The 14,590-nt window shown below is 35.6% G+C and overlaps 1 protein-coding gene across 3 annotated transcripts in view; it reads right to left on the bottom strand.

Annotated features, from left to right (window-relative positions):
• Window positions 1–226: 226 nt before the first annotated feature.
• Window positions 227–14,590, bottom strand: part of EVC2 (EvC ciliary complex subunit 2) — a 60,623-nt gene continuing 46,259 nt past the window's right edge. For all 3 annotated transcript variants that reach the window (XM_072335673.1, XM_072335674.1, XM_072335675.1), the window contains 6 exons: window positions 11,704–11,931; window positions 9,294–9,508; window positions 7,870–7,957; window positions 2,787–2,980; window positions 2,115–2,216; window positions 227–1,661 (listed from right to left, as the gene is read on the bottom strand). In XM_072335673.1, coding sequence (XP_072191774.1) covers window positions 1,382–1,661; window positions 2,115–2,216; window positions 2,787–2,980; window positions 7,870–7,957; window positions 9,294–9,508; window positions 11,704–11,931 — 1,107 coding nt within the window. In that variant the 3' untranslated portion in view covers window positions 227–1,381. The remainder of the gene's footprint in view (window positions 1,662–2,114; window positions 2,217–2,786; window positions 2,981–7,869; window positions 7,958–9,293; window positions 9,509–11,703; window positions 11,932–14,590) is intronic.

Below are 14,590 nucleotides of genomic sequence, written 5' to 3'. Positions count from 1 at the left end.
GACACTCTTCTTTCTGTGCAAGTGACAACTTCTACTAAGAGTCTGGAGAACGCAATCAGAAAATAATTAGGATTATCAGCCTAATTACTGCATAGAACATTTTCTAATGTTAGTAGCAAAAAGAAACACTAATTGTTGTTTACCACGGGATGAATATTTAAACACGTTAAGGGAAGTGGGGAAAAGAAGTGTTTTTTCCAATGGGAATACGTGCCAACTGCAGTCATGCATACAAAGTAACATTTTTATTTTTAAAATTAAATTGGCATCCTACTAATACAAAGGCACAGAAATTCCATACTTGAAAAACTGCAAAATACACAATCACAGAAACATTATACATTGTACAGTTTAAAAAAGAAAAGCACAACACAGATAAGAATATAATGAAATATTAACAACCATATGCATTTATTTTATCTTTTCTTGTTACTGCCTATAGGATTCATATTTACAGACTTTCTCTCAACTAGAAAAGTTTGAAAACTAACTCTTTCCAGAAACGTAAAACGATATTGCCATCAGTTTAGTGCTATTTGGGAATAAGAACTTCAAAAAGAGCCACCTAAGATTGTAAGAGCTGGCAGCACTGTAATAGAAAAAAGCTTTTGAAGCTGTATTTACCATTTTCCCATTTCTACTGACATATACAGTATTGCTTCACCAAGAAAATGACTGCAACAGGCTACAAATATTTAAGATTTAAACCTTATGTTTCGAATTGCAGCAACATTCTTTGCTCTACTGTATTAAGTTCATAAACAATAATGAAATGTGAAACTACACCTGGACATGAAACTAAGCGTGTATGTTGAAGATCTAAACCATCAGCTATCAGCAGAGAACAAGACAGTAGAAGTAACACATTCAGAACTCATTAACAGCAGAAGATTATACAGTAAATTAGATAGACTAACAGAAAAACAGAGAGCAGAAGACTTGTGAGCTTTATCTCTTCCTGTCCTCTGCTAAACCACAGCTTGTTATAAGAACATATAAATACAAGAACAGTAAATGAGTACCTGCTTTATATAATAAATAAATTGATGTAAGTTATGAAAACAGAGCTACAGTAAAATCAGTGCAAAAATGACTGAAATGTACTGAAGAAACACAGAGTCCTGTCTGTCAGAATGCGTACTGCAGAACACCCAACGTATTCTACCTGTTGCATCCTACACTGTCAAGAAGTACAAAATGCATAGTGCTCACTGTGAAGTGTGCCTGTATAAAACTACAGCCATTTACAACGTCAGAAAAAATGCTATTAAAACAATCCGAGTGCTATTCAAACTGCATATTCAATTATTTCTCATTATTTTTCTGATTTTTAAATAACTTCCTCTTCCCCAGCTGATTCTTCACCTGGAAGTCTCCCTCATTAGTTTATACTTGCATGAGCAGCCTTTTTGGAATTAAGAAAGTTCTTTTTCTTTTTTCTTGGATAATTATGAAAGGAAAGTGTTGGATCACTCCGGTCACGAAACAAAAATATCTTCTCCCCTGTGTCTAATACCTCTATGGCTTCAGCTGTCACGCTGTTAAAAGAAACACGTGGACTGGACTGTTCCACAGGAGGACGTGTAGGCAAACTTTCAAGGTGAATGAGGTGAATGAATGATGGTCTTTCCAGAAGGGCAAGTTGCTTCTTCTTTATCAAGCTACATTAATGAAATAAAGAAAGAAATAAAAACCTGGTAGAAAAATAGGATCACTTTCTCTATCACACAGTGACACAGAAGTAGTGACTTTTCACTGAGAATTAAGATAACTGTATTTCAGGCAGATCGAAGTCTGATTTCCATTCCAGTCTGCTATAATTTACAAATCATTTTATGAGATATAAAATCACGTAAGAAAAGTTAACCTTATGATAAGTAACATAGGTAAGGTGAGCAATGTGTAGGAAGAATGTGTAAATTTTGCAGATAAGTGTAAAAGCCTTTTTAGACTTCTACTATTATCACACATAATGGGTAAATATGCTGTAGGAAACACCAAATAGCTGAAGAACATCAGAAAATGCATCCTTAGGAACTTGTTTTCTGATATAAAAGTAAGCATATTTGGAGATGAAATAAATAATCGTATATTTCCTCCTGTGTTTCCCTTACTTGTCTTTTCTCCTGTTTATAGAAAGGATCCTTTCCAAACTTTTGCTTATCAGATCTTCCCTTACTTTGTACTCCAATGCTTGCCAACACTCTTGGTTCCTCCTAAAAGAGAAGGAAAGAAATATTCCCAGCAGCAAATCCCTAAACACACACGATTTCTTCCCTCTTCCTCTTTTAACCACAAAATGCATGAGATTAATACCATGAATACAATTATATTTTTACAAAAATGATTTAAATCACAGAAGATCACACATCAGAGCACTGTCTCAAGGACTCTTAGTTGTTCCTTGACAGCATATACCCAACAACTAGAGGGGTCCAACAAATCTCTCTCTCTCCTTTGTTAAGGCACAGAGCTGGGAGATAAAATTTTATTACTCTAATAAACTCAACAGTAAGAAAATGATCAGAGCAAAGTTTATAAATCTATAAAACCACTTCTTTATTTATAAATTGTAACACGTCTGAACTCCTCATCAATTAATTTAATTTCTTTCATGAAATACCAAAACGCTTTCAAAACACTTTCTCCCCATAGAAGAATTTTCCCAAATATACTTATGCATCTGCTATTTTTCTGTTGTTGTTTATTTGCTTGTACAGCAAATCAATATTTACAGAAAACAATAACCTCATGCAATGGTCTAACAAAAAAAAAATCCCACTTACCTTTTTTTACAGCTGCCAGACTCATCTGCATTACTATCACTTTCAGCAGCACCATCTGAATATATACCGATGGAATCAAGGATAGAAAGAACCTCACTTTGTGAACTGGAGGGCAGCAACAAGTTCAGAATCCTGTGCAGCACCCCCATCGGTACCCTTGTCAGTCTGGCTAAATAACCCGCTATTCGGAGCTCCTGGAAGATTAATGGGTGAAAGAAAGAGAAATATAATATTAAAATTAAAAAAAATAAAGAAAGAAAAAAAAAGAAAAAAAAGTGTTAGTGATTTTTAACTGCTAAAGAACTGTTCATCACAGAAACTAAATATTACTCAAAATTGTTTTAGCATTATCAGCTTTGGTGTCAAGGAGTCACAGTCCCAAATCTCAATGTTCATTGCTTCCATCCACATGGAAGTAGCCCATCTGTCTCCAGACAGTTACTTGAAATTTAGAAAAAACAGTTCCTCTCAGGGTATGTACCTACAGTGGATGCTCAGTGGAAAGAAGAGTATTTTAAAGCAAGTTCAACAGCTCAAAGGATGGCAAAACAATGCTGATGTGAGTATACATGTATCTCAGGTGAAATCATGCAGAATGTGCCAAGCATAAAGATGACTCTTGTATGGCTTCCTCTGTCCCTCAAGATGATTGAGCAACCTTCATTCAGCAAACTCTCTTGTTACCAGAGAAAAGGGAAAGGGATGCAAAGCACTGGTTATATAAGATACCCAAAGGATCCCACCATGCAAGAAGACAGTGAGCTTTTTTTTCCACACTGGAACCCAAATCCCTCTGCAAATGTTTGAACTCTGCTCTTTTTTCCCCATGAGCAACTCAGGGCATTACGTCAATCTTTTCTGAAATAAATTATTTCACCAAAAGGATTCTCAGTAAAAGACAATTATTTCTGCAAAAATCCATGTACAAAGCAACTCCCCAAGCATCACTAATCCAAATTTTAGAAGGCCGTTTATAATAACAGAAATCAATCAATCTCCTTTTCCCACTGCCAAGCACAGAATTCCCCTCTAAAATACAGGAGAGCCTTCACTCCACTAAGTACCCCAGACTCTCTAGTACTGCTGTATATTTTGCATGGAAATCACTGAGATACTAGGATGAATGAGACAAAGTGCTAAGGCTGATGATAAATTAGTAAAACTGATGGGCTATTTGAAATATCCAGTATTTTCATCCTAAAACAAAGCAGTCACTGTAGTTAGGTAAATGAGACATCAGTTCACACTTCTTACAGTAAGAAGTGATTCGATGCCTCTAAGGGGAAAATATAAAGAAGAGCTTAAATCTTAATACAGACATCGATATTCAATTTCTGAAGTCAATTTATACAGATCTTTTCTTTCTTTAAAAACTGTAGTTCTTACAAAGAACATAAAAATGACACATTTCTATGACCCACCCTTCCCTCTGGGTGAATGGACTCAGGACCTTTAACTCAGTAATCTACACGCAGGTGACCAAACCATCATGAATTCATTACTGCTCTCCCCTGTAATAGTTTCCTCCTTAAAACATTCCTTCCTCCCCTCTGACCCTTACGTTTCTTCACCAGGAATGGTCTGTACTTAGTACTACTGTTTAGTTCTCTTCTAACACAGCAAAATTCATGATTAATTCATCCTCCATGGTGCTACAACACTGCCAACAGTACTGCAAGTAGCATTAGCCAGGTGCAACCAGCACACACATCTGGTAAAGGGAGTTTTGATTTCTGAGCACCAACAAGAGAAACCTACAGCTACCCAGACCAGCCTGCCTATGTGGTAAGGAGAAGTGAATGTGTATTCAAATAAAGGAAAGGTCACATTATTGTGGGATGAGTTTCAATCTTCAGGCACATTATATGGTGAGGTACTGTAAAGATCACGTTTTTGCATCTTTTGTAACACTACTTGCGCCACCAATAACCTCATTTGTATTCTCTGAATTTGGCCAAAGTGAAAATAGGGATGTATGAATTGTGATTTACAAACAGCAGAATTAAGTATTTGGTCTGAGCAATGTGTATTGAAACACCTACATGCAAGAATCAATGAATTTGACGCATGCTGTGCTTCAAGCTTACTGTGCTGTTTTCAGTGACAGTCTCCCTCCATCATCTGTTGTCTCTAAAAACCAACTACTGTACCTGGGGCTACAGCTACACGCTTATTTAAAAGTAACTTCTCAGCCAGAAGGTTACAATCCTGAACTCACTATCATTCAAGCAAATCTCCTATTGACCCAGATGCACCTTGACTGACACATAAGCTGCAGGACAAAATACTGAAAAATAAAGCATATCTGCTCTTCCAGAGAAGGATACATCTGCAGATATGAAAACTAGTCTTAATCCTCTATAAAGAAAAGAATGAATGCAAGATACAGAAGTATAGCAGCTATATCTTATTAACGTTTGCCAAAATAATGTGTCTACCAATTGTAATGTGACAAGAAAAAAGATTTTAAATAAATTCTTATTATCAATGTAAGTAATAAATTAATAAATTGTTACCCTACTAAGCATGTAACTCTTTACAGTTTGTAATAATATTTGGAGTTATTATAATATGGCAATTGCTCAGAATAGAATTTTGCTTGTGTATCTGAAGGAGCTCTCCATATACGACAGAGTCTTAGAACTTAAATGCTAAGAAAAGAGCCAAGGTCTGCTGTGAAAGGATTTCTCTTGAAATGATTCACCATCAGGAGCAGCAGCACTCAAGATACCTGGTTTGTTTCTCACTCCTTCCACCAAGTCATACACAGCTGCTTCAGCATTCAGCTGATCTTAACATGCCACATATCCTGAATTAACGACTTCATAAGGGAAGTAAATGCTGAGGTTCTATCAGGCACAGCTATACTCAAGAGCAGAAGATAAACATTTCATAACATCCTTTGCAAGATAAGAACTCTTCTGCTAAGCAGCTGGCTTGCAGTATGCAACTTCTTTCTACCCTTCTATACCCACAAGTATGGCAAACTAAGGACAGGAGCATGAGAATAATGCAGTATTCTTGCCCTCTCTTTAAGAGTTTGCACTTAGTGTTGATCAGTGTTTTCACTAGACCATGAAGTAGCTAAACAAACACTGCGCAAGGTCTCAGCCATTCCATCAATTTGTCCAAAAACTTAAGGCAAGAGCAGATTAAAAACCACTGAAATTATGCCATGACAATGGTCTTGGTAGTGCTTATCTGGAAAAGTCTGTCTGTGTTGTTTAAAACCTGCATGCTGGTCAGTATTTCTGGATGCAGAATGTGTCAGATAAATAAACACACAATGAGCTAGCAAAAAAAGATAAAACTGATTCACATGACTAATGCACCAAGACCAATGACTTAAACCACAATACTACAGGGAACCATTAGCAAAGCTTTTTCAATTTTAGTCTGTGTTCTCATGTCCATTTTTCACTGAAAATGAAAGAAGTTTATTTGGTTGGACTTGATGATCTTCAAGGTCTTTTCCAACCTGGGTAATTCTATGATTCTATGATCTAAAACTTACATTTGCCATACTCAGCAAGTATCTGAAGCATCATATGCTTCAACAAAATAACCACATGATGCCTGTTCAATCCTCACATATTTCACACAAAAAAAGAGAAATGTTGAACACAAACGCTTTATCCCTCTTCAGTTAGAAAAGTGTTCTGAGATTGTAAGTTGTTAAGCTACAGTCACAAATGTGCAAACAAAACTTCAACTCAGTATTACATCTGGAAAGCATTATAGCTGTCACTGTTCCACACGAGTAGAAGAGAGGAGAGGATTGCAAGAAAAAAATCTAAGAGGAAAATGATAATATGTAATAATAATGGTAATGCTAGTCACAACTTCCTCAGGAAACACTTGCAAATGCTAGCCTCTGCAAGGCATGTCAGAATGGATTTTTGGTGCTTCTATTATTATGTCTAGAGAACAGGAAGTGTGGAAAATATTAGCATAGGTCTGAATTCCCACATTTTTTCTCATTTAATTCATTAGCACAAAGTGAGACACTCCACTCCAAGATAGCACTGTAGCCATCATGCAAACAGATGACTCAAATCTCTTCCAGCAAGCCTCGTGCAATGAATCTGCTTTGAACACAGACCAAATGTCCCCATGAGAGACAGAAGTAAGAGATTATCACACTCTCATGAGTTTTAGGAGACCTTGATGCAAGTTTCTAATCAAAATCAGAGTACAGATCAGAAAACAGGTGCTACCTTCCAAGTGAATCTCACAAGTAATACACAGGAGATACATATGTAATATACAGCAGCCTTACTTTGATCTCAAATAGCCATCTAATTCAACAAAGGATAAAGAGTACATAATCCTGAACAGAAACAAATCTGAGATGCTGTAAAACCTGACACTCCCTCAGACTAAGCAGTCTGTTTCTTCTTTGCTTGCTGGCATCTGAAATTCACATTTTGTTATACATGTGGCTGCAGGTGTCCTTGAGTGGCAAGACAACTAGACATTAAAGCTGTACCACCTACAGTATTCTGATGCTACTTTTTTATCTCAATCAAGACCTGCAGATAAAATTTGGGGATAATCGATTCATTTTAAATGCCTTTTGTAGGACTGACAGACAGACAACAGATAATAAATTATATCCAACAAAAAGGTGATATTCTTTATGAAAACAATATGAGTAAGCATACTAGAAAACTTAACTAGCAGCGCCTCTGTAATTTAGTTCTGTAACACAATCAATGCAAACCATTTATCACTGATTGAGAACTAAACAAAATCCCTATCTTAACACATGAAAATCAGACTGTAGGCCTGTCTGTAAAACAGCAAGTCATGCAATTTAGTTTTCTCCATGGAAGAAAATGCAATGAGATAATTGTCGGGAAGGATCTGTAAGTGAACAAATATTACAACTTAGTAAAATTAAAAAGGCTGAAAGTACGTCAGAATGAACCAATTTGTAACATAAGCTGCAAACACCAGCACTGGCAGTGACTATTAGCAGAACCAGGTCCAAGTACATCTGCAATGGCTCCCCAGAAAGAAGAAAAGTTTTCAGATACAGCTGTAATTTAAACCCGGAACCTTTGTTTGATTTCATGCTTACCTGACTATAAAGTGCCAAAAATGCATCCATTTCTCTGTTTTCCAAGAGATCTTCAAGAACCATACCATTCCACTGCTCATCTCTCAAGCTGAAGTGAAACATAGAATTAACATAGAAATCTTTCCAGTAACAATGAATGTATTACAGGAAACAATAATGGAAAGTCAACCATTCAGAAAGCGTAACTCTTATCAGCTACGCTGGTTGAACAGCATAATGCCTAAAATAAGCAAGCTTCTCCTCTTCCCTTCTCACCTGAATCACAACACAAAATCAGAGCAGAGTCTTACACAAAATACAAATCTGAAATTGCTCATCATCTCAGATTTCACTTCCACACTTTTCAATACACTGTGGATCTTTCTGGTGTTGAAATAACAACAAACTCTTAGCTTTCTCATTACTGATAATTTTTTCATACTAGGCCAAATTATGAAGCAATTATAATGCAATTTGAGAAAAACACAGTGTTCACTTCTTCCATTATGTTTACAGGTACATAGGAAAAACTGGTTAGCGTGTCTAATATACCTGTATCTTGTGGTATTCCCAAGCAAGGGACCTATTTTCTCTACTAACAACTCTACAATAGGAGAGTTGATAATCTACAAGTACCTTTTCAGTTAGAGAAGAGCATAACAGCTCTACTCAAAGTCTATCAAAAACCTTTTCATAAATCAACTGTTACAAGGGAAACCCTCTTTGTAATGTAAAACAGGTGGTAGGCTTTTAATAATGTGCAATATACAAAAAATGTTATTTCTAACTCCCTAAACCCTAACAACGGTAATATACTATTTCATAATTCTGCACATTATCACCTATTTTTGCTGGGTGACCTTGATGACAAGACAGATATTCCTACCTATCTCCCAGGAGGCATGACTGTTCGGGATTTTTTTTTCCCCACTGATATTTTTACTCAAAAACCGGTCAGGGAAAAGTGACAAGCCTATCTTGGAGGAAGACTTTATATATGACATCAAAGATGAAGTACAACAGAGAATTCAGTTTACAGTGTGACAGTGCAGATGGAAATTTAATTTTATTGTCTTGGCTATTTCCTCTGATTCCAACAGAGCAGGTTTCATTGAAGTCCCTACATATTATCTTGGGAAATGAAGTAACAGAACTAGAATTCTTTTCCCCCTTGCTGCTATTGCTAGGTTTCCACTGGCCCCATCAAGAAATAGTCTGATAGCACATCACAATCCAAATGCAACTATATTATTATTCCATCTTTCTTATTTCAGTGTTCCTGAGACTTCTTTGTTACACTCTGGGCCACATCACAAAAAGCACTGTATAAACACAGATGTACAGCCCCTCCTCAACAACACAGAACACTTTGCTGTTTCTCTGTGGCATCTTCAAGTCTATAATGACTGAAGTGAGTTTGCAATATCCAAGACCACAGCACTCACCTTTGCTGCTGCAGGTTTATTAACTGCATACATTTACTCATGGCCTGTCTTAGCAGAAACGTCACCTGTCTGTCTACATTTGTTTCTACAGCTTCACCTGAAGGTCTCAATCCATCCGGTGTCCACCTCTGCTTATTCATTAGATGTTGCTGTTGCTGCGCTGACTCTTTATGCAGCATTTCATACTCCAGCTTCCTGTCAAGTTCTTCAATCTCCTAGAGTTTGAACACACATAGTGATGAACAGTTGTGATTTATCTTGGAAGAAGAAATTCCATTTGGAGTGAAGAAAAAAAGATGACATCAGTTTGTGTTATTTGTTTATTCATTTTGTCGTTCTACCCAAACACAGTGGAGTCATTTCAATGCTTTTCAAGGCATTGAATATCTTCATTAAATATGACTTGCACTCTAGTAAAATCAAAAGATAAAAATCTATTAAAATCTATTAATCTATTAAAATCTAGATATACAAGTCAGTTTCCACTGCTGATGCTCTCTAAAACCTTCCACTATAGAGGACATCTAGAAAGTACACTACAGAAATCTGAGATCTAGTAAAAGAATGGTACTGTAGGAATTAATTTATGAGCTGCATAAAGCCACTGGAATAGTGTGTGAAGCTGAGCAAGACTAGTTTGAGATAAATTGCATTATTTGCTAGTATTAAAGAGATATAAAGTTCAAAGATAGAAATTCATATTTAGAGTAATAAAATTTGATTTAAAATACAATGCTCTAAAAATCAAAGGGTTAAAACTCTTTGTTAAAACCTAAGTTTTAAGTGGACTGGATCTCACGCCAAACTATCTCTCCTTGGTCAAATAAGATAACTTGACTCCAAAAGGAAGAGTTCATATTCCAGTCTTCAAGGGTCACTTTTGTCTGACCTCAAACAAGCTGATTAATAAAAATCTCAGCACTCTACTGCCCAACATGTAGCTTAGATAAAAATTCAGTACTTTTTCCATTTGCTCCCCCACCTCATCAGCTGTATTCGTATTAGAAATTCATTGGACGATGGCATCTCTAAGTAAGTGTCTGCCCCCCAGTCAGCAAGGTTTGATTCTGGAGCTCAGATTTACTCTCCTAACACCAAAAATGAATAACGCTCACTTTCTTTGAGGGAATGAAGCATATTCACAAATAGGCAAATATTCTTCTTTCACTGATTGACAAAACTATCACTAATGCAGCATTTGGGAATCCCGTGTAATCTGATACATTTGTTTTAAAATGACAATTGTTAAAATCTGCCAGGTGGTGGGATAAAGGAGCAGAAATAAAACACTGCAAGATACAAAGGTTTGATCACCAGGAAATTATTTCTGTAAATTGTCAATGTCAAAAATACTTTTTTTTTTTTTTTTTCCCAACTATGCTTTAGCTCAGCTCTTGCATGTTGGATAAAGAATCCATTGCTATTCTACATCTCTCTTTCTGTCTCTGCTTCAATATTTTTTCTACATCTGTTCAAGGACAAAGAAGATAAAGGTAATCTCTCTGCAGAGGATAGGACAAAGTCCAATCTCTTCTCTGGGACCTCTTACACTTCTTGCATAAAAGGTATTAATCCCAGATTAAATTATTCTAATACTCTCTCCACATGAAACTTTCCTATTTCCTACAAATTTAATACAAATTAAGAAAACAAAACAAAACAAAAGAAGTCTAGAATGATATAAATGTACTAAATGCTGTTTTAAGAGAAGCTCTACAGACATAAGAGCATTAAAATTTAAGCAGGAGTTTTCACAGCAATAGCTTTCTAATGATGCCCTATAGCAAAAAAGGTTTTGCTCTTAAAAAAACATTTTGTTTGTTCTACTCCAGTGCTCTCCCAAGCCTCACTTCGAAGGTCATAAATAGCAGACATTAAAAAAATATTTCCTTATGAATTCTGTGCACTGAAGTATGAAGAAAAGATTTAAAAAACTGTCATATATTAATTATGGGGCAAACACAATGAAGGGAAAAAATCTTTCTGAAGTTTCTACTATATACATGAGGCATGTGGGCATGCTCAGAGTACGATAAACAGGTGGGTACACCGATTATACACTAATGAGTCACAATTCACTATCATTGACCAACTGCCTTTCTTGTGAACAACAAAATTTTAACATTAATTAGTTATCAAAATGCTGCTCTTTCTGACTGTAGATCTCGGTACATTGCTATAGTAAAAATAAATACTGATAATATCATCTTCTCTGGCTCTTACACTTTGCTTTGCTTTACTTCTTTTACTTAAAGCACTAGAGGGCAAATAAACACAGAAATTCATTAGCAGACCAGCAACAGATGCAACAGATTCTAAACCAGCACAGTTAAACCAAAGTCCAGTAAGCCACCATGGCAGTTGCTGTCCCCTACTAGGAACCTTTCCCTTTCACATCTTCATTACCTACCGGATTATGAGCTTCTAAAATCTGAATACATTCTGATTTTGACAGGGTTTTTGACATGCTCAGGTTTTCCAAGAGCAAAGCTTGCACACTTATGATTGCTGCGTAGAGCTCCAACATTTTGCATTTTTTAGCACTCTTCTGAAACTCTAAAGAAGCAATATATTCTCCAAGTTTATTTTCCAGATCGTGTATCTGACAGTCTTTCTCAAGTAGCAACTCATAATTGACCTAAAAGATAATGACAGACAAAGGATAACAAGATTAACCTAAAACCTGACATGCACACTCATCATTTTACTACTCTGAAATTAACAAGCTGGATTAAAACAGCAAAGAAATCAAAGCTGTTATCACAAAATATATTGCTTAAAAGTGTTTATAGCTTTACATTTCAGGCTTTTAATGTATTTAAACTGATTAAAAAAAATACTGCTGTTAGGTGAGATATTTCAATGTGATAAGGTTTCATTTTAGGTAAAGACAACTTTAATATAAAATACTAACCTGGAATACAGGGTCTATATTAATTTTTAATGTAACAAAAGTAAAATTAGAATACAAATAACTCTCTGCTTACCTGTGTCATTGACTAAATAGCAAGATAAATATATCCTTTCTTTTAGCTAAAATAACATAAAATGTATGGAAAGACTACAACCAGTTTCAAATTGGCATGTGTCAGTTGATACTGACCAGTAAAATTCAACCTACTATTCTTTAAGCAAATAACTAAAAATCCTCTTTTTGTAAACAACCTTAAACTCTAAATCAAGAGGCTGCTGGTAATGGATTTCAGACAGGATTAAAACTAGACTGAGTAAACATCAAAGAGGATCAAATTCATATGCTCTGACTCAGTAATTATGCTGCTGAAACACATCTAATGGGACCTACACAGAAAAAAATCCATGAGTGAAAAGCAAACTCTGCATTTACAAGCACACAATCAAACACAAAGTGACTGACGAGCTCTCCATTCTCTACCACTGATATTCATGGCCAGTAAAATTGCCCCTGCATCTGTTTTTCTGCATCTCAAGTCATTAAAACCTTATTAGCATTCCATTCATGCTAGCTTTTATTCCATTCATATTTACGAGAATTACTTTTTTATTTTATTTTATTTTTTATTTTATTCATGGTTTGCCTTAAAGGAGAGTGAATGATGTCCATGATTTTTCTCTGGAAATTTTATTGGTAAGAAATTTCCCAAGAGTAACTGTGTATCACTCAAATTCTATTATCCCACAGATACAGCTAAATTCAAAATGTGATTTGCAATAAACAAGGCTTATGGTATGTTCGTGCTCATATGGTTTTCTCCAAAATCTCCATTACATCATCTGGAACATCCTTGAACACAAAGGAAAGACTATTACCACTCGGAAGTGTCTCAAAAATGAAAGTTAGAAAACTACAACTAAAGTGTAAAGATGTCTTATAAACTCAATGTAGAAACAAGTCTCCATCTTAAAAGACAGGCATTGTCTTTCAACATTACTGTTAATCCACGGAGTCAACCTTGAAAAATATACATGTATGACATGAAATAATAAGTATTATTACTTTATTATTACTTAGCTCAGAGATCATACTGGAAATACAGAAAATCAAAATGCTAAAAACTAAATTGTTACTCTTGAACAATGGAGTCAGAGCTCTTCAGTGGAAAGCAAAAATAATGGCCAAAATCTGGAGTTGGTGCTCCAGCTGCTTCCAGGTGCTCTTAAAAGAAGTAAACAAAAGTAGATGATTTGTACCTTAAGCTAGATCCAAAAATACACATTTCTTGTTACCACATTCCAGCAATATTCTATACTATTATTATTTTTGTGCGTGTCTATTTTATAATCTTTGCAAGTAGGTGAGAAACATAAAATGAATTTGAGGCATTTTCAATGCCATGCTTTTTACCAAAAAGCTGATAACTTCAGCATTTCCCAACTAGCCTCAAAATGCATCAGCTCACAAGCATTCAGACATCTACATTATACTCTAGCAACACCAAATGGAAATCACAGAAAACCAAAAAGTTCTGTAAAGCATTCTACAAATCACAGTTTTAGTTTGGATTGCATGAGACAGCCAATCCCACCCAGCTCAAGGTTTGTTTGTTGCTTTGTTTTTCTACATTGCCAAAGAAAACTTATCTTCAAAATCCCAAATGTTATTTCAAGATATTGTTATGAGGCAATGATACAAGACTACAGGTCAGAAAAAAGGTTATTCCACACACCAGTGCCATGGCAAATATTTTAAAAGTCTTCCTTTGAAAGACTGTGCACAAGACAAACTTTTCCAAGTTACATTTGACTTGGTCACTTAGCACTTCCCTAACAACAGCTGGTGTCCACCAAGGCATTCCCTGCAGACAGAAATAAAACACTACCGGTGACAATTTAAAGGGCAGTGCTAAAAATGAACCAGGCTGGACAAGTGATGCCACAAATCACCTTTTAAATTTTGTCATTGTTCAGTTTTGAGAACAATGGAATCACAACAAAGTGATTTATATTATGACAGTAATATAATGCAGTATAATGCCACCTATTCAAGGAATGGGGAAAAAAGTTCAACAGCACCCAACTGACTAGAATCAAATAGGATCATTTTCAAAAGCTTTTGTCTGTGATGCTCTCTATCCAACAGACTAAGGGAACTTCTTAACTAGCATAAACTTTAATTAATTATTATATATGAAATAATCTAAGTTATTCACCACTCATTCACTAGCTTGAATGTGTTATGAAAGTATATATATATATTCTGAGGAGCTGGTTCTCTTTCTCATCCAGCTTTTATTTACATCTCTACAATACTGTCCATCTGCCAGAACACATACGCATTTCAAAAAGTGGAAAACACATGCTTGTGGAAAGAATTGGTT

This window comes from Excalfactoria chinensis, chromosome 4, assembly GCF_039878825.1.
Source record: "Excalfactoria chinensis isolate bCotChi1 chromosome 4, bCotChi1.hap2, whole genome shotgun sequence".
NCBI classification, from domain to species: domain Eukaryota; kingdom Metazoa; phylum Chordata; class Aves; order Galliformes; family Phasianidae; genus Excalfactoria; species Excalfactoria chinensis.
Note: the sequence above shows the minus strand (reverse complement) of the source record. Positions and strands in the feature narration are given on the sequence as shown.